This window comes from Lutra lutra, chromosome 5 (assembly GCF_902655055.1).
Source record: "Lutra lutra chromosome 5, mLutLut1.2, whole genome shotgun sequence".
NCBI classification, from domain to species: domain Eukaryota; kingdom Metazoa; phylum Chordata; class Mammalia; order Carnivora; family Mustelidae; genus Lutra; species Lutra lutra.
Window position 1 is genome coordinate 8,693,873 of NC_062282.1, and position 22,801 is coordinate 8,716,673.

Genomic DNA, 22,801 nt, shown 5'->3' on the forward strand with positions numbered 1-22,801 from the left:
CTGAGTGTCTAGAAGAGTTTGGGGAGAGTAGAATAGAACCAGGGATACCAAATAAGAAGCTATTCCACTGGAGGAGGGAGACACAATCCTGGCTTGGATGGGGGCCGATGATGAGCTATGGGCAGATTAGGCATCTGTGTTGGAGGATTTGCTGATGACTTGGCTATTGGGTGAAGGAGAGAGAAATCAAGCTTTACCCCAGGCTTCTGGTGTGAACCACAGGAGACTGGAGTTGCCATTCACTGAGATAAGGAATACTTGGGAGAGAAATAGCTTTCGGTGGTGAAATCAATACTGCCATTTGGGACAAGATGGGTAGAGATGTCTATTGGACATGAAAGAGAAGATGCAGAATAAAGCAGAATCTGCAAATCGGGATTTCAGGAGCAATGTCAGGGCTGGAGATAACATTTTGGAGTTCAGCATAGAGTTGTTATTTAGAACAAGGGGAACGGAAAGAAACATGAATGAAAATAACGGCAAGCACGAGACACTGGGCGAGCCCTGGGACACTCTAATATGTAAGGGGTGTGCAAAAGAAGATTCAGAGGAGCCTGAGAAGGGACAAAGAGATCTGGAAGGAGGGCCAGGAGGGTGTGAGGTCAGGCAAGACAAGGAAAGTGGATGCATAAAGGAGAAGGAGACCAACTGGATGATAGGCAGGACCAGGAACTGACCACCAGCCTGGGGAACATGTAAGCCATCATGATGGGACAAAAGTACTTTCTTTGGTCAGGTCGGCATATGTCTAACTCAGGTGGGTTCCAAAGATAATGAAAATTGATGAAAGGAAGAGTAAGATCTGGCCACTTTGACAGAGTTTTATTATTACAGAGAGTGGAGAAATGGAGCTTGGAGAGATTGAGTGACCAAGAGATGTCTTCAGAGATCACCTGGGAGATAGAGCGTTTCATTCGCCATTGGGAGTGACTCAACAGACAGGACCAAAGAGCTGGCGATGCCACAGAGGAAGCGAGCAGTTGCAGGAGGGAATTTCAGGAGGGACTGCTTGGAAGATTAGGGAACAAGGGGCTCGTGGACCATGAGAAGACCACGTGGTCTGCTCTTGGACCAGAAGAAGGAGGACAGCTGGGCTGTGTGGCCATAGCCATAGGAAGAACACGGAGATTTGGTAGCAGGCAGATGAGGATGTTCTCTTGTATTTTCTTGCATGTTCTCCAGGTGGGGTGAGAAGTGAGGTCATCTGCTGAGTGTGAGGAAGATTGGAGCTTAAAGAATAGGAGGGAGGAAGGGAAGGGAGGAAGGGGACAGAGAGAGGAAGAAGAAAAGGTATGAAATGGTTCTTGGCGGGGCAAGGTAACCACAGCCTGGCGTCTTACAAAAGCATGTGCAGGATGGGAACCATTTCAAAAGTGTATATGGGGGGTGGGTGTCTGAGTGGCTCAGATGGTTAAGCATCTGCTTTCAGCTCAGGTCATGATTCCCAGGTTCTGGGATCGAGCCCCATGTCTGGCTCCCAGCTCAGTGGGGAATCTGCTTCTCCCTCCTCTCCCTCTACCTCTCCACCTGCTTATGCTCTCTCTGTCTCTGTTTCTCAAATGAATAAATAAAGTCTTAAAAAAACCAAAACCAAAACCAAAAATGTATACGCAGGGTGCCTGGGTGGCTCAGTCGGTTAAGCGTCTGCCTTCAGCTCAGGTCATGAGCCCAGGGACCTGGGATTGAGCCCAGCATCAGGCTCCCTGCTCAGTGGGGAGTCTACTTCTCTCTCTCCTTCTGCTGCTGCTCTCTCTTTCTCTGTCAAATAAATAAATAAAATCTTTTTTTAGAAAGTGTATGTGCATCCATTATTCATATCTGGGAACAATTTGAAAAATTATTTCAACAGGCGTTCCTTTCTTCTGAAGGTAATGCTTAGTTGACCACAAAATGTCCTTAAATATGACCAACAGAAGTGGATCATGTTAAGTTTGTCTCACAGTTTAGAAGATACGCTCTGGGGTTCCAAGCAATGGCTCAGGGAACTGCTTTAATCAAAACCTTGGCTTCTTTAGTCATGAATAAGTCATGACTCCATATGTCATCAAGGGCAAAGTGTTTTCATGATAAGAACATCAGCTAATATTTCATATGTTCTAAGACCAAACGAGACTCTAGGCATCAATGTGGCATGACTTTAGGTTGGGTTTGGTTTATCTTGGCGAGACAGCGATGGATGAGTCAGCATCTCTTACACAGATGATGGGAGATGTGTTTCGTTCAGCGGTTCGGATTCCATGATGCTTCGATTACACCAGGACCATGCAAGTACTTCCATCTCTGGAAATGTCAGGAAGGTGGGTATAATACTAAAACTGCTTAGGAAGGAAGAAACCCTAATAAGATGCACCAAAAATGCTCCTTCATAAGACCCAATTCCAGGCATACAAAGGCATGGCTGAGGGCGACTTGCAGATGACCTGTCTGTGAGGGATGGGATCAGCACATACTTGAGGATGACATAGAGCATGTTTAGAGGTATCGAGAATGCCACCCAGGTCTGACACCTCTGCATGTGGCCCTTGATTGTATGCATATGGGCACAGAGACTTTAATGGAGGTGTCAAGGGGGCGCTTAGGGAACAGGGCCAAGTGGAAACCCAATGAAGGTTCTTGATGAGAGCAGTTTCAACCTGACTCTTGCTTATGGCCATCTTCCCTCTCATTTGCTGATGCAGAGCAGAGGTGCCCTGATGGAAACATGGAACTGCCACACTGCTACTATGTTCAACAATGCCCAGGAGGGGCCCCGCAGTTTTAATTCTGTGCTAGGAATTCCCCAGTATTATGGAAAGCAGTGTATCCAATGCTAGACAGGAAAGTGCAGATCAATCAATAAGTTACACTGAATAATTAGTTACCTTGAGGATAAGTCTCAGGACCCTCCACATCTTTTCCTGTGTGAATTTTCTTGGCATTCAACTGAAAAATCCGCTTTGCTTTCCAAAGAAGAAGGGATATAAAGATATATTTTCTTTGGGAAGTTATTGCTAAGCTAACATTCCTTTTATCCAACTAGCCATGTACATACTCGTTAGCTAGCTGGCTTGCAATCAATGCATTATTCATTTATGTCTCAGTGTCACTCAGGAAGGCTTGAAAGTGGCTATAAATAAAGACAACTTGGGCACACATTTTTTTTTTTTTACATCATTTGCCTCTTTGATCCCTAGTTTTTCTTCTTAAAAGTTTTTTTTTTTTTCTAAAGATTCTATCTATCTACTTGACAGACAGAGATCACAGGTAGGCAGAGAGGCAGGTAGAGAGAGAGAGAGAGAGAGAGAGGGAAGCAGGCTCCCCGCTGAGCAGAGAACCCGATGCGGGGCTCGATCCCAGGACCCCGAGATCATGACCTGAGCCGAAGGCAGAGGCCTTAACCCAGTGAGCCACCCAGGCGTCCCTCTTCTTAAAAGTTTAACTCACTGTAGACTAGAAGTGTTTTCCTGAAATTTTTTCTATCAGCAGCTCAACCCACCACCCCCTTCACTTCATCCCTTTGCCTTCTAGAGGTTTGATAAGAAACCTCAGGGAAGGAAAAACAGAATGAAGAATAGTCACAGCACCTGGGAGAGGGCTGTTAATCCTTAATATGGACGATAAGGGACCCTTTTAATATCTATCTTTCACCTCCAGCAGAATGACCGAGACGTTGGTGCCCTTCAGCTTAAGATCCAGCCAAGCTGTCAAAAATGTGATATGATATCTGCACCTCAAATTGGTTTTTATTTTTAACACATTAAACTTAAAACTGGAGGTTGTTAAATTGTTCCGAGTAGATAGAGATAGAAATCCGAAAGAGAAGAGGAGTTCAAAGTCATTGAACTTTAAATTGCCACCAGGAATAATCTGATTTTCTTTATCTTCTCCTTTTACTGTCCTTCCAGCCCATTTCAGCTTCTGTGTTAAAGTTCCCAACCTGCTTCTTTGAAACTCTATTATTCCCCAAAGCTACGACCCTCCATGTCGGTGTGCTCAATGGTCCAGGGGGTGTGAGAATCAAGGTAGAGTTGTTCTTCGTGGGCTCGAAATGGTTTGGTCTTCACTGTATGTCCACCTGCTGGTCACTCTGTTCCGTCCCTACGCATCTTCCCCTTAAGTACTGAAGGACTCCGAATGTGCAGCATTTTATGTTTTTGCCCTTTCTGGAAACATCTCCAACAAGACTGTGCTACAGGAAAGACTTCCACGGGAAGATTTCAGAGGAAGAGACAGAGCGGCTTCCACACTGGTCCACATGAGGTTAGCATGACACACACTTGCCCCGTGGCTTCTTATTCTGGACAATGCCGAGGGCACTGAGTGCAGATCAGCACATGAATCCGTTAGGTCTGCGTGCAGAGACAAGCCAGAGCTGCGGGCCAAGGCTGAAAACTGCTTTGACCTTGGGTGTCTCTGTGGGCAGAGGGCTGAGATGAAAAGGCCACCAGGAGAGTTAGCTCTTCTCCCCCGGTCAGTGTCAGTATCACGATTACTGGTGAGCTCTGCCTTGGTTTCTTTTTCATAAATCAAGGGCAAAAATAATCAGCTTGGAGACTTTTGAAAACAGTAATTCCTGGGCCTCAGGCCCTGAGATCCTGTCCGGATTGTTCTGAGTTTCTGTTTTCAAAAGCCCCGGGGGTGATGTGACTGAAGAGCAGGGCGGAGAACCCCCCGGCTTGGGGTCTCCGTGCACAGGCCGCTGTACCCAACGAGAGTGCGTTTTCAAGTGCTAAATCCTAGGAGGCCCTGAAGTCTCTGAGTCCACTGGAGAATGTCAGGTAAGGCGTTCTCAAGGCTGACTTCTAAGGAACAACAGTAGGTCCCAGCCTCCGAGCAGAGAGCTGCCACATACACACAACCCTGAGCCCCAACCATACCTGATGACCCAGCAACCACGGGCCATGTGATTGAACGTCACACGTCCACACCTCTGATCAGACAGCTCCGCCACCCCGCACCGCCCCTACCCTGCGGCCCCCGGTTGAGTGTCACTTACCCTACCCACTACCGTGCTGCGTAAACAGGAAGCAGGCACTATATGCTCATTAAATCCCCACTGCTCAAGGAAGCACGCCTGCGAGGTTCAGGGCAGCTTTGGCTGCATTTTTTTTCCCCGCCCACTGTGAACAAACCACTTGGAGACCACACTATAGACCACTGTAGTCAGAGAAGCGCTCTTGGGCTTTATTTATTTCTGAAGCCCTGGTCCCTGGCACAATGCCTGCAACACAGAGATGCTCGATAAGTTCTTGTTGGATCCAGTGATTTAAAATGCCTGCATTAATTACTGGAAAACAAATGATCATGTCATTGGCTCTGCAGCTGGCCTCTATAGTTTCTCTACTCTATTGTCCCGTAACAAACGAAGGTGATCAGAACTTTACGATTTTTTTTTTTTTTTTTTTTTTTTTTTTTAAGTTTTAGCTTTGAGTGACCTTGCCAGTATCATCATCTGCTGTGGGCATATCTGTCTTTTATGACATGCTCATTGCTGCGCTGAAGGTTGGCTTAGTTTAGGTAAAATGGTCCTTAAAAAAAAAAAAAAAAAGGGCCTCCGGCTTGCCTGCTCCATTCAACGATAACATTTCCTTCAGCTGCTGCTGTTTCGGGGTGAGGTATTATGAAACTGCCTGCCCATTGCGCAGTCTTGTAGATTATTTGAAACACAATCCTACCTGTCGCATCTGGCTCGATCGGAGCCGACCCCATCACAGCATGCACCTGAGCATGGACTGCACCTCCCATGTCTCCGGCTGTCTGCATCCTGCAGCTCAGACAACACCAGCCCCTCTCCACAGCTCAGGCCCCAGTCCCTGCAAATGCTAATCCTTCCCAGAGCCAGGAAGAAAGGGGAGAAGGGAAGAGCGCCTCCTGTTATCCGTTAGCTTTGCTCTGATTTCTTTTGAAGTTGGATGCCAAAGTCCACGCCTACTGCCGGAACGTGAACCCCCGCAGACCGAAGGGCTGGTGTCTGAGTGGGTCACCCGTGGGGACATTCCTGGCCTCAGAAGACGGGCACCCAGAGTCACTGCCCCAGAAAGAAAGCGGGATGCAGGGCGTGCCTACGCGGGCTGTGGGGTATAGTCTGGTAAGATGGAATGACGTGGAACCACGGGGAGTGTTCACAGATTTACTGCCCCCCCAGCCCAGGTCCCCCTAACCCGAACTGCCAGGGAGCATCCTGTCACCCAGCTGAGCCCCCATGCCCCAGGCCCCCATGCTGAATCAGAGAAGTGAGGTACAGGACAGAAAGACACTGTCCTGAGGCAGAGGGAAGAGGATGGAAAGGATAAGGGAGAGAGGTTGCTCTGTCTGTATACTTGGGTTTACAGAGATCGGGGAGAGGCAGAGAAAACACCTCAGGGGCTGTCCAGAGGATTTGGTGATTAGAGAGAGAGAAAGGGGTTAAATCCTCAGTCATGGGCTTTAGGTGATGCCATAGGAGGAAATGGAGTTTCTCCTAAGTTCCTCTGTGGTCTCTGACCTCTGCAAGAGGGTGCTCTTTGGGGTGGAGGGTGACGTGGTTCCTGAATGTCCATTTAATGATACGTTAAATGTGATGTTCCCATTTACAGGTCCCTTTCCAAAGTGCATTCTGGAGGTTTTATCTTCTACGCTTAGGGTTCAGAGTTAACGAATCTTTTCTCATGCTAAGTGACATCTCTGACTTGGACAAAAGCTTCAATAAATAATTAACCTTGAAAATGGAAAAGAGCTGTGATTTGCCCTGAGACAGATCTCTGTTGGGACCAAAAATATATAATAGGACATGGTGAGTCCCGCAGTATATGTTCATTGGCGTTTTTCCTCCTTTTTGAAAACAGCTCCAGAACCTCCTTAATCTGGTGAGATTTTCTCTGCCTCTAGACAAGGATTTCTCAGTGGGCACACAGAGCCTATTCGATTCTGGAGTAACAAGCACAAGTTTTTGACGTTAGCTGTCCTTGAAGGCTCTCAGTCCATAAAACCTGTCAATTCTAATTTGCTGTGAGTGACTTGAGATAGAAAGAAAGTGTGGTAGAAATCCTTTGGGCTTTCAGCAACCCAAGCTCATCCACTCATTCAAACTCGAACTCTTAGAGCTTGTTAACCGCATTCACTAACGGGACTTCTTCATCAGGAACCTATATTTCAGATGAAAGTCAAAACAAGACATGTTGTCATCCTCTGAAAAAGGTAACCAGTTAAGATATTACGGCTCACTTATGAAAAACCTGATTGCTCACAATTTGTGCTGGTTTTCTAGTCATTTTTCAGTGGACAAAACCTATTAATGTCATCACACATGAAGCAGAGAAAGAAGAGATTCCAGATTAGTGGTCCTTATGCAGACACACTAATTTCAGTAAAAGGTATTATGTAGAAAAAAAGCTGAAGTACCCACAGTCTGTGCGACTGAAACCGAAGCCAGATTTTTCCATGTCAGTGAAACTTCAGCTTCCCTTTGCTCTAATAAAACAAGCTTCCGCCTCTTTCTAAGGTGAAATGTTTGTTAAAGATTCATTAAAATGAATTCCTTCAACAATTCTACAGCAAAAGCTGGTAGAGTTAAATACTGAAGTGAAATCTTAAGGGCCAAGAGGGAGTATTTGCAGTTTAATACAGAAATAAATACCTCCTGGCGTACCAGTTGTTTTCATATTAGTTTGTTTCAGCTCTGGTGCTTCTAATGGAATTTAATTAAGTTGATTCGGATGCTTAAAGGTACAGTAAATGTGGAAAGAGTCTTCCATAGTACAGGTTCTCCCCACTATCCGAAAGTTCACTTTATGCCACTTTTCTCTTATGAAAGACCTATTTTAGTAACCTGTTTTCACTAACTGAAAGAAATCTGATGAGGATTTTGGCTTTTATGAAATGATAATTGCTCCTTCACTTTATGCGGTTTCACTTAGAACAGTTTCGTAGGAGCACTCTACTTTTGGATCTGGGCGAAACTTGTACCATCTTTCAAAAAGCAAATACCACGTACATGCGTTTCAGGAATTTAATTTACTGCCATGGGCCTAATTCTAAAGAATCAGTATCACCAAGATTTGACAAGTTGGAAAGAAATGTATGTAATTTGGTCAAAGAAAGCATACCATTGTTAACTACCAGGAGTTAGCCAGTACCGATGGAATGCGGGAAAAACACACAGGAAATGGAATAAAGACCAATTTGGTCTTTTGTTTCATGATGTCACTTCTGAGGCCTTAAAACAAAGGTCTGAGGTGGATGATCTTTAAGAATGAATGCACTTTGTGTTCTAGTTAGTGCCGCAGAGTTAAATTTGGGGCGAATAGAAGAAAGTCCAGTCTTTAGGTTTAATGAATCTAAATGGCTCACTTCTAGAATGCCCCACTCTGACATCTGAAAAGTCAAGTCTCTTATATCTGTACTCATCAGTGGTCAGTAAGTTCAAAGCTCACCCCAGGGCCTAACCTCGAGGTCTCACATTCCACCCTACTTGAAAGCGCTGCAGACCATGGACAAGGAAGAAGAGTCACTGTGTGTGTCTTCTGCTAAGCTTCAACCCTGGGGTAGTGGCCTTGTTGGAGTTATTTCAGAAATAGGAATAAGTACCTGGAACTGTGCTGAGAATGCAGCTAGAGCAGAGGGAGGTAGGAAGGACTCCTGAGAGGGAGATGGAGGGGAGATGGACATTTAAAATGTGATCGCATCATGTTACATTTTCAGTAAGAGCCATGAAGAAAAAGTACACATTAAGGAAAGGGCTCTTTCCCAGCCTTAGAGGATTGGAGAGAGGGAGCTTTCCTTGAACCAGTGACAGTTAAACTGAGATGGAAAGAGCCAGGTTTGGTAGGAGAGGAGGGAAGGCATTTTTCTGTGCCCGGGCAGTGCAAAGGCCGTTAGGTTGGCACAGCCTTGCGTCTGCCAGGAAGAACAAGGCAAGACAGTGTGGCTGAAAGAAAGTGATTGAGGGGAGGGTAGAGGGAGGTGAGCTTAAAGAGATGGGTAAGAGAGACACTGGAAGCTACTGAAGACTTTTAACCAGGACACTGAGGAGGTTAGATTTGGATTTATCAAAGTGGATTCGGAATGCTTAATGGAAAATTAGATTGAAGATGGTAAAGTAGATTCCACAAAACCAATCAGGCAGTAATCGGACCAGCACTAGTGACAGATGATGATGGAAATAAAGACAGGAGAGGTACACTCCACAGGTCTTGGTGCAAAATATGGTGGAGATAAGGGAGGAAGATGTACACTTAGATAACTACTGGATTTCTGAAAAGAACAACCAGGTAGGCTAGGTGCTATTTGCTGAGATGGGCAATGAAGCGAGAACAATGGATTCGGGGAAGGTCTGAAGAGCCGCTTGTCAGGTGTGTGCCCTGTCAGAACTTGTCATCCACTGACGTGGAGACATCACACGTGACTCTAAATACAAACTTTGAATTAGGAGTGAAGACCATATAGAGAAATAGACATGGACGCCATTGGCATTCAATTGTGTTCTAAGAGCATGAGAGCAGATGAGATCATCTACAATAGAAGGTAGAGCGTGGAAAACAAAGAAGTCTCAGGGAAGATCAGGAGTCTGTAAAAAAAACAAAAACTAAAACAAAAAAACAAAAACAAAAAAAACCTGAGGTGGAGGGTCTTACAAGGTTGGATAAAAACCAGGCTGGAAAGCATGGTGGCAGAAGGGCTGGTGGAGATCACGTAAGGGAGGAGGATGTGGCCAGGACTGCTCACTGCTCTTCCAAATCCACTTCCTTTTGTTCCCGGACTCACATCTAGGCCCCATGTCCTGGCTTTCCTTGCAGTTGCGTATGGCCATTTGATGGAGGTCTCACCCATGGAACATGAGGGGATGGGGATGGGCCATCACCAGGTACGGTGGCGGACCTTATAGCAGGCGGTGGGGACTCTGGGCTCCTGAATGTGCAGAGAAGAGCTGAGCTGCCTGCATGGACACCTGTCCAGATGGTTGCATGAGCAGGAAAATAATCTATCACGTGGCATCACTGCATGTTTAGGTCTGCTTGTTACAGCTGGAAGCCTTCCCTGATGAATATAGACAATGGAGCTAGTTGAACACCGCAATTAGGAGCAATTTCAACAGAGGCGTGGGGACAGCAGGCATCATCATGTCAGACCTCAGGGGTTGAAGCATAAAACGGAAAGTGAGAACTCCAAATTTTCCAGAAATGTGTCTGTGAAGTGCGGGGAATGTGAGGACAGGAAGTGGGAAGGTGGAAATGGAGGAGGATGGTCAGGAGAGGGTATTTCTCGTTTTTAAGACAGAAGTACAAAGAGAATGTGTCCCCACAGAGCAGGAATGACCAGCGGGGGAGGCAGAAAAAACAAGAGGAAAATCAACACAGAAGAGTTCTCACTCAAAGAGGAAAAGTCTTCAAAAAACCTGGATATTAAGTAAGAATTTTTTTTAATATTTTAGAATAGAACCAGAGAAAGATAAGCATAAAATAAAGCAACCAAGAAATAATGCATAAAAGTGCTAGTATGTATGTGGAAAGTTACTCTGATATGTAGATATTCACTTCTGTATTTCCAATACCTAAAATGGAGTTTAAGGTAGATGAGATACTCAATAAACATGTGTTGAATGAATGAAGTAACTAGGAATGGTCATTAAGAAGATGGCTCCAGTTTGTTTCCTATAGTTAGGAGTCTCTTACTGTTTGTCTCCCTCTCTGATTTCATCCTATTTTGTTTTTCCCTCCCTTCCCCTATGATCCTGTTTTGTTTCTTAAATTGCACATGAGTGAGATCATATAATAATTGCCTTTCTTTAATTGCCTTATTTCAGTTAGCATAATACCCTCTAGTTCTACCCACGTACATCATTGCGGGAGAAGAGGGCTACTGCGGGGAGATGGGTCGGGGGTTGGGGTTAACTGGGGGATGGGCATTCAGGAGGCCATGTGATGTAATGAGCACTGGGTGTTCTATGCAACTGATGAATCACTGAACTCTACCTCTGAAATGAGTAATACACTATATGTTAATTAAATGAATTTAAATAAAATACAATAAGTTAAACAAAGAAGATGGCCCCAAGAGGATTCACATGCTATTATACAAGGAGGGAGAGACAATGGGGGTATGACAGTACAGACTGGCACAGAGGAAAAAACTGTTGGTGCGCATGTTATATTTCTGATGCTATGGGTTTCAGCCTCATCACAGGGGACTGTGGACAGCCCGTTAGCAGCTCTGTACCTACCGCAGGTCAAGGAGCAACCACAGGACACATCTGAGGTGTATCCCCATCCTGTTTCCTCCTCACTTCTTCTCTGGGGCACCACTCATGTACTTTCTACTGCTCAAGCAACAAAAAGAGTCTGAAAACCTACAGTTCTTCCTCACTCCCCCACTGAACTGGTCTCTCTGCATGGACCAAGGACACTCATGGACTCGGGACAGTTTTTATAATTGAAGCCAACTGGAGGTTATTGTAGGTGCATTTTCAATTAAATGAAAGCACTGGGGGATCTCTCAAGAATGTGGTTTTCATAAAAACTAATACCAAAAGGACCACTGGTGTTGGTGCCCACATCACGTGAATGTTGTAGGTGTAAGGATCTCAGGGACCCTTTCTTTCATTTTTTTCCACTTTGCGATAAAAACTGTTTTTTCAGTCAGGCTCATTCCCAGCTCCCCCACAGGGAGATCTGACCACGTGATGAAGACCTGAGAGTATTCAAGCTCTGCCCTCCTCTGCTCTTTTCCTTTCCAGCTGCTTGGAGCATGGACAGAGTGCCGACCAATGCTGGAGAATGCACAGAATGGTGAGTACTGATAGAAGGAGCTAGAATACCTGATCTGGGAGGTGTGACATCAGACCAGGACTGTTACACTCTTAGGTGAGACAAAAGACAAAATAGAATCTGTGGGATTAGCATGCGTCTCATTTCTGGATTCTACAAAATTGGGCTGAGAAAGAGTCAAACAACTTGCAAGCGGGGAGAGCTTCCTTGGAGGTGGTCAGCACACTGGGTGTTCCTGATCTTCTCTCTCCTGAAGCATGGAGAGTGAACTACCTATTCATCGTGACCATGAACTCTCTGGAGGGTGGGGGTTGCAGGGCCAGGTGTCTTCAGTGCCCCCGGGCAGGGGGACACACAGACTCTGTGGCAGGGGTGGACCAACCATGGAGCTCAAACACCTTCTGTTTCAGACCTATCCACTGCCTGGACCCCTTCCAAGGCCTGTGAAGAACTGTGTATTCCCAAAGTGTACTCTTTCTCTTCCAAAACTACTTGTGTGACAGGGGCACAAAATCTGCATCCCCCTGGCTGAGGCTGATGGAGAAATCAGAGTGGTAGCTGGAGAAGACAGCTCCAGAACAGGGGTTTCTCAGTTGGGAGGTGGTACTTCTAAGCAAACCATACCACTGCTCCCATGAAAGAAGGAACTAGAACATGAGCATCTCTTGAAAGCAGAGTGGAGCAATGTCAGGCTACAAATGCATGGGGCAGGCTCAACTCTGCTCTCCTCTCTTCCTCCTTCCCTGACAGAGCCTGGTGGGTGGGTGACATTGGAACACAGCTTAGGTGAGGGTGGGGAGAGGGGAAGAAACCAAGCACACTCTTCCTGCTCAAGCAATGAAGGCTCACATAAACATAATGTTATCCCAACTACTGCCATCCACTGAGAAAGTGGGGTAGGGAGTGGTGGTAGTGGCATAGGTTACAGTTAATTGCTTCAAGTTCAAAACAAGAATACTTGCAGACTTACATTAAACTTTGTGAGTTTTCTAGCACCTGATTCAATCCTTTTGCCCTGTGTTTTGTCTCTGGGGTATTTTCATAGGTTTTGGTATAAAATGTTATGGGTAAAGTCTTGTGGAAAAGTGGAGGCATGGAGGAAATGTTCAGTTTGGGCGCTGCTCTACAGGACTGCCCAACATGGAGATTCATCCCAGGAAGAGCTATAACTTAGTCACTTCTTGTTTAGCAACTGCCATGTGCATCGATTTCTACTTTTGCACAATTGATTTTTGCTTCTGTTCCCATTTGTGCCTTTGTTTTTGGACAGATATCATATGATGAGTGTCTGAGAAGTGTCTCAGAGAGGTCAGGGGACCTCATGAAGGAAGACCTATTTGTCAATACAAATGTCAACAAGCAAACACCTGGATTTATGGAGCAGACAGTACCAGGGCTAAGTTTAACCTCTGCCTTTTTGTTTTTTACCCCAACTTGACATCAAGTGATTTAGAACAGAAAGAACCCGAGGAGTTACTATGATAAGTCTTCAGGACACCGGACTTGGGTTGTTTTAAAATCTGGCCAAATGTCCTTACGTCCTTCCAGTCATCTCATGGTGAAGAATTTTCCGGCACAGCAGAAAGATTAATAAATTCCTGGCAAGCAATTTCCTTGGTAAAATGACAGCTCTACATTCAGTGGTTTAATTTATGATCATAGAGGATTTATGGCTTCTCCAACACCATCTGAGATACTCTCAAAGCGAAAACCTATTAATTCTCAAAATGGCAACATGCGAAAAGTCCTCTTTACCACAAAGCTTAAAGGTCAAAATTTTGAATTTTGACCATGTTGTGTTTTTTTCTTGACAGATCTTCCAGAACATCTGTCCAGTCCTCAGTGGGATCCAGTACTGATTTTTTGTGTTCATAAGATGAGGGTGATGAAAGGATAAGCATGAGCCCATGGCTTCCGTTTGTGGGCATCAAGACTGCGTGTCATGGCCTCTGAAAGAAGGCTGTGTCCACTCTCTCTCGTCCTCTATGGTTTTGGACATCGGAGGAAATCCGCAGGCATCCCTCACCTATCCATAATTACTTACTGATTTCTTGTTTTGTGAGTGTGGTGGTGGCAAGAGCCAAAGAAACTATATAGTAGCGGTAAGAGAAGGGAGCCCCATGTGAGACAGGCTGAGAAGGGCACGACTCCACTCCTACCCAAGCTCATTAGTCACTGGCTGAATGGCGCGCGCAACCTGAGAGTCTATCTTCCTGACAATAAAAGGAAGGAATTTAAAGATAGTTTTATGTTCTGCTTCTTTCATCCAAATGGCAAGAATGAATACAATATCTCTATCCAGAGAAACGTGGCCTAACTCGGCCCAAGCAGCTTGACCTTCTTCGAGACACAAGCTCACTGTGAAAAACGCTGATCTTCTGGGTGGGGGCCGCTATAGGAGCACAGCTGTAAAACACTGGGCAAGGAACACTAGTGGAGAAGACTTAGTTTGCTTTCTAACCCAGATTATCAGCAGGAGTGTGACTCTGACATTTAATCTGGCTTTGATTCGACTGGAAAAATTGTGACCTCCTACTTATCAGTAGGGACGGCCCTACCCTTTCCACGGTAACTTTGCAGGGTCTGTTTTAAGAGCCCAGCATGTTTTCTCAGCAGGAAATCCAGGCAGAAGAACGCAGATGAAAGAGCAGAAAGTTCCCTCCTTCCTGCTCTCCTTCTTTCAGTACCCAGTACTCAGAGGCATTTCCGCTGTGGTGCCCTGAACCTTCCTGCTACCTTCCCTTCATCTCAGGACATGTCTGTGTCTCAGAGGACAGAGCAGATCCGCTGTACCTGGAGATCCATGTCTCACTTAGTAATCACCCTGAGGAGGGTCCCCTGGCATCACATGGATGGCCTGGGGTGACTTCAGGTTGCTACTGATGCTTTTTTCAGAACTCTCTGGGGTAGTCTTTATGGGGCCGCCTTTCCAGCTGAGACCGCCAAGACCCAGAGACCAGCACGTGGTTCTGGAAGGGCAGGTAGACACTGGAGAATAACAAGGACCTGCTGTGCTGAGCTGGGGCTCTAGGAACGAGTCCCACACGAGACCGATGTCATGGCAGGTGGCAGGGAACCACCTGGCTGGCAACATGACCGAGGGACCAACCACAACCAAGGTGGGAACTCATCGCCAGCCAGTGAAATGTCCAGGCTTGCTAGCTAGAATTCCTTATAAAGAGGTTATTTTGCCCCAATATGTGTGCCAACATGAAGATCTCATTTGCTTTTTTAATGATTAAATATTAATGTAATACTATTTCACTATAATTGGAGAAAGATCTGGATCCAAAGCCTAAAAACAGTGTGCTAAAACCCATTCAAATCTGAGTCCCAGGGGTAAACAAGCTAAGGATTTAAGTGATGGCTAAGTAAATAACACTTGAAAGCAAAACGGGCCACATATATTTTAAAGTCAAATCCTGTTACTGAATTTTGTGTTCAGGAAGATCCCCCAAATTGGTCTTAGACCTAACGCCTCATGAAGACCAATAAAACAATGATCTCTACTGGCTAGGAATGCAATAAATTCCAATTTTCCATGTCATTAAGCTGCATGTTACATTCAGAACCTTCAGACACTGGCAGCCAAGAGGGGAATTAGAAGTTTGGAGAACAGAGTAATCAAAATAGTTCAAGTAAACTGAGAACTTCAATTTTTAAAGAAGTTAAGTCCTCTACTTTATTTTTGCCAGTGGGCCAGATATGATTTCATTTTCTTTATTCCTATTTTCTAGCACATAGTAAAGCAGGCTCTTTCATGCAGTGTTTGCTCACTTTGCATGGAATTCAGAATTTTGCTCATTAGGAGTTGGTATTTTAATTGTACTAGAGTTGGAGGCAAATTTCATTGCAATTTCTCTTAAGAAATGACTTGTAATAGAAGTTCAAAATTCAAATCCTCCCACAATTAACATTTGAACCAAGGAAGAAAATTGTTTTCTATAATAGTACAAATAAATCCTACCTAGATGTTAAATATTATAGCACCTTCTGTGGCAACATTTTTTGCTGTAAGCTCATAATTCTATTCATAATGCTTAAAAATCATTCTTTACAAGTTTGAATGAAAACTTTTTTATTCATTTAAATGAATATACCTTCCCATCATTTTAGGATTACTAAGGAATGACCTTAATGCAGCCCTGGTGAAGAGGTCAGGGAGATGATTTCCAGGGGAGGTAATATAAAAATATAGGAAAAATGAAGAAGATTAGGTGGGCAAGTAGGGTGCTGGAGTACTGGTGGGGCAGACCATGGAGGGTGGCCGGGAAGGGGGAGGGAAACTGAACAGGGGACACAGAGATTCAGTATAGCTGGTGGTCAAATGTAGGTAGAAGGCCCAGGATGGGCTGGGGATGAGATGCTCCTGGAAGGTCTCATGGACTGTGTTGAGATGTTTGGACTCTGTCCTAAGGCAAAGGGAGCCACAGGAAGATATGGTCCCAAAGAGTCATTTAGTCAAATTTGCTTTTTAAAAAGCTCCCCCTGGCTGTCCTTTGGAGACTGGCCTGGAGAGGAGGGAGCCTGAAGGTGGGGAGCCCACTTAGGGGTCTGTGGCAATGATCCAGAGGAAAAAAGCCCGCTTCCTGGCCATGACCATAGAGAGAAGTGGATGGAGGCAGACGTGTGGGGCTTTCTGGGGGGCTAGATACAGACACGTGAGGGAGAGGTGAGAGCCGGTGATGGTTCCCGAGTACGAGTTTAGGGGAGGGAGGTTGCAAGAAGAGGACTCGAACCCAGAACCGTAGGCTGGTGTGAGATCTGGTTTTGTTCAAGGTGCTCTGGGAATGTGAGTAAATTATCTGACAGGTGGCCAGATATATAGAGAAACAGATTTGGGAGACTTGTAGACATAGGTGGTAACTGAAGCCAGGGGAGGAGGTTGTGTGCGAGATAAGAAAGATCTAGATACAAAACCCAGGGGGATGTCAACATTTGAGAATGAATGGGAAGATGAGTCCAAGAAGGATGGAGAAGCAGCCATCAGACAATTTGAGGTAACTCAGGGGACAGTGATGTCCTAGGAGTCGCCTGAAGGCTATTTCTGTGAGTGAGGCGATTTTACTACATGGTGTTCAGACTAGAAACGTACAGGATCACAGCAGGACCTCTTATCAGGGAAACATGGCATGCTCTTCACTAAGTCATACTGCTATTGCAGTCCTAGATGTCTCTGTGATTCTCCCTAACATTAGCCTTTGGCACAGCTGACCCGCACACACACTATATGAAATAATAGCATATAATTCTCTTCTAAAACCGTGGCAACTAGCATCGTCATTACTGGCCTTCTTATAAAAGCCTATGTAATCTGATTACTTATACCCCTGGAGTGCAAGTCGGGCACTGGAGAGGCATCTAGGGGTTGGCGAGAGAGAGGGTGGAGAAACCAAGGGGGAGAGAGCTGTGAAAATGTGGAAGTGAATAATGATGATTGTGATGACAACAACAAAATGAAACCCCTGCATCCAAATATCCAGCTCCCAGTGGACAGGATGGCAGAGAGCATTTGGCAGCCAAATGGCATGAACGGTTTTCAGAACTAACAGCAAGAGCTCTCATTGGTACATGACTTTCCAGTTTACAAAGTTCTTTGATGATGACTGTTCCATCAGGCACAACCACCAATCCCACTGGGCCATGTGTCATGGCATTTACTTCATGATTGAGAAAAGCAAGGGACAGGGATGGGATCGATGGGGAGATGTCCGCCATGTCCATGAAAGGATGTGAAGGGTCTTTGACACCCAGGCTGAAAGTTACAGACTGGTATGCAAAGCAGAAGGCAGGCATCAAGGAGGCCCCAGAGTCCCAAATCCACAGGGCTATGAGGACATTCCAGATGCCCTAGCACATTTGTGAGCACTGACAATGAGACCCAGTGAACCAAAAGTCTACCCACTGTCCATCAGCAGGAAGGCGCCACAGGCTGCCCAAAGTCAGTCCCTACCTGATAGGCAGGGAGCTTGCCTAGTTATGCTGTACGTTGAATCTCTGGCCATTGATTCTAAGTCCTTTGGTTTTTGTACTTCATCGGATCCTTCCGGCACTGACTTGCTCTCAAGCCTCATTAGCAGGTGAGTGCCTCGCATCAGGGAAGCAGTGTCCCTCTCTTTCTTCTGCTTGAACTAAACTTGGAAGAGTATACTCATCCTGGGGTGCGACTTTTCAGAAAGGATCTGACAAACCTGCATGGGTGTAGCAAAACATGAGTGTCTCTGGTGAAGGTTGTGGAAATTCTGATATATTAGAACTGAGCATGTCGGGTCTGAACAGGGATGACCTCTTGGAGACAGAATGGCTACTTCAAATGTAGGAAGGCTATCACAGAGAAGAGAAATTAGACTTTTCAGAATGGCACTGGAGGGCGGAAGCTGCTGATAAAGAGATTTTTACTTAATGCAAGTAAGAAGTTCTGAATGACTACAGCCATCCTGAAATGGAATAATAGGCCTCATTAGACGGTGAATGCAATTGATATTAAATGTATTTGAACACAAGGAAATGACTATAGGAGCTGATACCACCTTCTTCTTTCAGTAAAGGAACCACCTTCCTCCCGCCATAAAGTTCAGCAAGGAACCTGGCTGCCCACTCTTCCTGTCCTGCCTTGCAGCTGGGTGTGGTCATGTGACTGAGTTCTTGGTCCAGGGATGTGAGCAGGAGCCCAGAAATTTTTTGTATCACTTGCTTACAAGGACATCACTGGTCCTCACTTCCCCTTTCTCTCTCCTTGTGGGCTGGAATGAGAGATGAATGAGATAGGGAACTTCTCCTACAAAGGCAAGGTTTTATATAAGGGTTTACAAACAATGATTTCTGTAATCTTATAATTCTATGTCTCCTTCTCCTTGATTTTTGTCTTTCTTCCAAAACCAGCTCTCCCAACAGTCCTCAGCCTAGTCAAACATAAGCACCCCATTATATCAGTGACCTCATTTTCTTAAAGTACAGTTTCCCAAAGTCAAGAACTGATGGCCTCCAGTTTCTCTTCCATCCCTATATCAAGTCTGCTCCTAAGGGTCATCTTATTTTCCTTTAGAAAACAGTCTTTGGGATGATGCAGCTGAAAAAAATTTTTTAAGGTTGTATTTGTGGTTATCCAAACTTAAGGACTTGTTAAAAAAACAACAACAGGTGGTGTATGAAACATGTGATAACATTCTTCTGCAATTATATATTTTCCTTTAGGGGAAAAAAGTCAGAAGTCCAGGCCTCCCTGAAATTGAAGGTTCAGACAACACAAATATGTTTTGCTCACCATGTCTCAGGAATCAAACGTAATTTTGTATTGGTCAACACACCTGGTTGGAAGAATATTCTGATTTCTTAAATGTGTCTCTCATAGTAAAATAAAGTCATTGAGCTAATGAAATGAGATTCTGGCCACTCTGCCTGAGTCCTGGGAGGAAATTAGCCAGTGACAGATGGAACCTTTAATTCTGTCCCATAGATATGCTATTTTCATTTCAATTTCTCTCTCCCTACTCAAGTTTTCCTCTTATGCATAATGCCCTTAAGCTTTACCTCCTAATTTATGCAACCTCCATGAATTTGTTGAGATTTTGCTCGATAATTTTCCTACCCCTAATTCATCCAGTAAGTCTATAGAACATGTTTCTGAAACTAATGAAGTTACCAGTAATTATTCCATACTTCATTTTCACCCACATTCACTGCTTCCTTATTTTAGGTTTTCCCTGAAACTATTCTTTCTTTAAGCCTATAATAGATGTTTAATAAACAGATTTGAAGCATAGAGAATTAAAAGATATGGATCAGAAGTTTTTTTCAATGATATGTAAATTGTCAAGGAAGAACAAAAAGGAAATCTATTTCCCCACTGATTAACAACAATTCATAAGGATGAATGAATTTGGTCTTCTTACCAAAGGATTTTTCAAAAAGAAAAGCTTTTGAGAATTTTGATCTTTGCTATTATGATATTGAGCATAAAGGTCCTCATTTCATTTCACAACTGCATAATTTGGAAATTATTAAGAATGGCTCTTTCTCCACATTTTTAAATCAAAGGTCAACTAAAAACATCACCATGGGTCCATTGAAAACATCAGCATTGGTTTCTCCAGATCATCCTCCTTGAACATCCTCACAGGAAACACATTCTAAACCATCTTGAGCTCTTGATTTTTAGCTCTATTAAATTCCTGTCAACACATTCTTTTTCTTCATGAAAACAAAAAGACAATTACACTTTTGAACTCTACTACCAACCTAGAAAAAAAACTAAGATGGAAAACTCACACTACCATTCAACAAATAACTTGTGGCGTCTCTAAAAGCAGTTTCCCTTCAATGCACATAAGTAGGGTAAGGTGTATTTCAGCAAAGAACTGTTCAAGATCCAAGGGAAAGTGGAACTTATTTGAGGCAGTAATATTTCTTCGAGCTTCTGGAGCCATTGACTCAGAACAACCAGTTCCCTTCTCATTTATATCAAGTTCTTCTTGTCCAGCTGCCTGTTGAGCTGAAGGATCCTGCCCTGGGAAAGAACTCATTCGGCTCCTGGAGGAGTCCATGAAGGAACTAAGTAGGGACACTGGGATGCGAATTTCAAGCAAAAGAAAATGTGACTCAAAATATCTGAGAGAAGGGCTTATCCCAATATGCAAAATATTTAGAAAAGGATATAATCTATCTACAACACTCCCCAAACACTCTATTTTGCCATCTCTGTCTCAACATAAACATACTTGCTCTTAACAAATGGGAGAATCTTGAAAGAAAAATCTATAGGCTAAATTTGTTAAAAAAAAAAAAGTGCAAAGTAATGAGAGCATAAGGGAAATAGAAAGGCCTAGGGGAAAGTCTAGAAAAAGACTCTAACTTAGTAAAACCCATTATTAAATATTTACTGTTTCCCACTGGCTTAGAAAAAGACAGATTTTCCCTCTGGCAAGATGGGTCTTACTCTCTGTGGTGTGAACCTCTTGCAGCATTCCCATATGCCCACCTTGACACTCATAGGCAGGAGATAAAAGAAACAGTGACTTTGGCTCCCTCTCCTCCTCCATGGAGGTGGCCAGGGGGCTGCAAGGAGGTACTCTGGGCAGTTGGTGAGGAAGCCCAGGGCCCTCTCCCAGACCTGCTTAGGTTTTCTACTCCCTACCAAGACCCAAGCCTACAGGGTGCTCCCTGTGACTAGGGATGCACTCTATGCCTATCTGTTCCCTCAAATCTATCATGTGATCATGAGTCCTTTAAACTACCCACATTTGCCAGTCTGATCACAATAAAAACAACTTCTGGATACACTGTTAAAAAAATTCTCCCCTTCTAACTGAAAAGAGTTACATACCCTTTATTTAGCATCCCCTGGGAATGAGGTATAGAATAAAAGTGTCTAGATGTGACATTTTTCCTTGATGATTTTATTTTTAAACCATTTGGAGATGAACATCCCTGTGAAATGTATAATATAAACTCCCTCCTGACTCCTGAGAGTGTGCTGGACAAATGCCCAGCTTCTTCCCCTAATATGCAGCCACCATCAGGAACATCAGCCCTCTCCCCATGGGTAGTGACTCAGTGAGGGTCAGGGCTAGGCATATAGGGCCAGCTATCAAGTCTTCTCCTCCTTATTCTTGGGCTGTGATACTTCTCAGCTTCCTGAATTGCCATATATATACATATTTTTTCACCTTCTCTCCAACATTATTGCCAATGTCTATGCTTTTTTTTTTTTTTTGCAAAATTACTCAGTTCATTAATTTTTAGTCTATTGTATAATATGGACAATGAGGAAAAGATGCTTATTTCCTTTTCCATAGGACAATCTAGGGTAAGACCCTATGAGTATGGGTCTGTCCAATCCAGAAGATTCATGGATTTTAGTGTCTGTCCAGGGACACTTAGTGACCCTCGCTTCTGCTTCTTCATTGATTGTCTTGCTTTAGTTGTGTTTCAGTTACTCAGATTGTTGGACAAGTCCTTTCCATATCTATGATGCACCTTGTTATGATCCAATACTGGGTCTGTGGTCTCAGGGCCTGTGTGAACCATGAAGCAAGAAGGCAAGACAAACATTACCTTTTTGTAGAGACTCCTCAGATCTCGGTACTGCCACATGCTGTTTAGGACCTGAGATGCAGCCTTGACCACTTTTGGAGAGTGTCTGGAAAAGAAACAACAAGACATGTAAGGTGGTGAAGTGGGACAGCTGGGCTTCAGACAGACGTTGACTCATCAGGAATTTACAAAATTTATAGGAATCATGTCCTGATGGCCTCTGGCTCCTTCTCAGTCAGGGGAGTGCAGGAGATGGTCTACTAGTCTGCAACCTTACTCTCCTCAACACACCCATGAGGGCAAGAGAGAGGAATGCATTCAATTTGGCAAAGGATTTTCCAAATGCAAAAGGAAGAGCAGAGTCTTGAGTCTGAATGCAGATGTAGTAGAACAGAAAGAAGAGAAAAATAGTGATCAGTAAGGGCCAGGGTTGGGTGTTTTAATGGCTATGTTGTGTAACATCTGTGTAGTAAGAAGAAAACAAAATACTCATTTTCTCAACTGAAGCAGGAGGACATATAGAGTGTTGGCTCTACATGCCTATGAGGTGATGGGGAACTGCTCTCCATTTGCCTGAGGGATGGGCAGTAGAGGAAGAGGTGTGCACATCCTCTCTTACACTTACACAGAGAAACGCATCTATAGATAAAGGAAAGATAAAGGAACATCTACAGATAAAGCCCTGCATGCAATTAAAGTTCCATCCTGTGGATCATGGGGAGAAACTAAAATCACATAAACCTTTGGACTAGTGGTACTTAGCATTTTCTCAAGTCATGGCTTTAAAATCGCTATGCAATGCTAGCTCAATAGTTTGACTTTGGGGTCAGTGCCCATCTGTGTCTTAAAAAAGACATGAGGTCCAGGTGGTTGGGTTATGGACACTGGGGAGGGTATGTGATATGGTGAGTGCTGTGAAGTGTGTAAGTCTGACGGTTCATAAACCTGTACCCCTGGGGCAAATAATACATTATATGTTAATAAAAATAATTAATTAAAAAAAAGACATGAGGTCCATAAAGTAATGTTTATTTCATTTGACCAGATCC

General features: G+C 44.2%; 1 protein-coding gene across 4 annotated transcripts in view; it reads right to left on the bottom strand.

The window, feature by feature from the left end:
- The window catches only part of CTNND2 (catenin delta 2), a 915,285-nt gene that overhangs the window by 19,720 nt on the left and 872,764 nt on the right, over positions 1-22,801 (bottom strand). For 3 of the 4 annotated variants that reach the window (XM_047730983.1, XM_047730982.1, XM_047730984.1), the window contains one exon: positions 21,774-21,858. In XM_047730983.1, the coding sequence (XP_047586939.1) occupies positions 21,774-21,858 (85 nt within the window). Of the gene's footprint in view, positions 1-18,241; positions 18,464-21,773; positions 21,859-22,801 lie in introns of those variants that run through there. The other variant, XM_047730985.1, reaches the window with a different exon arrangement.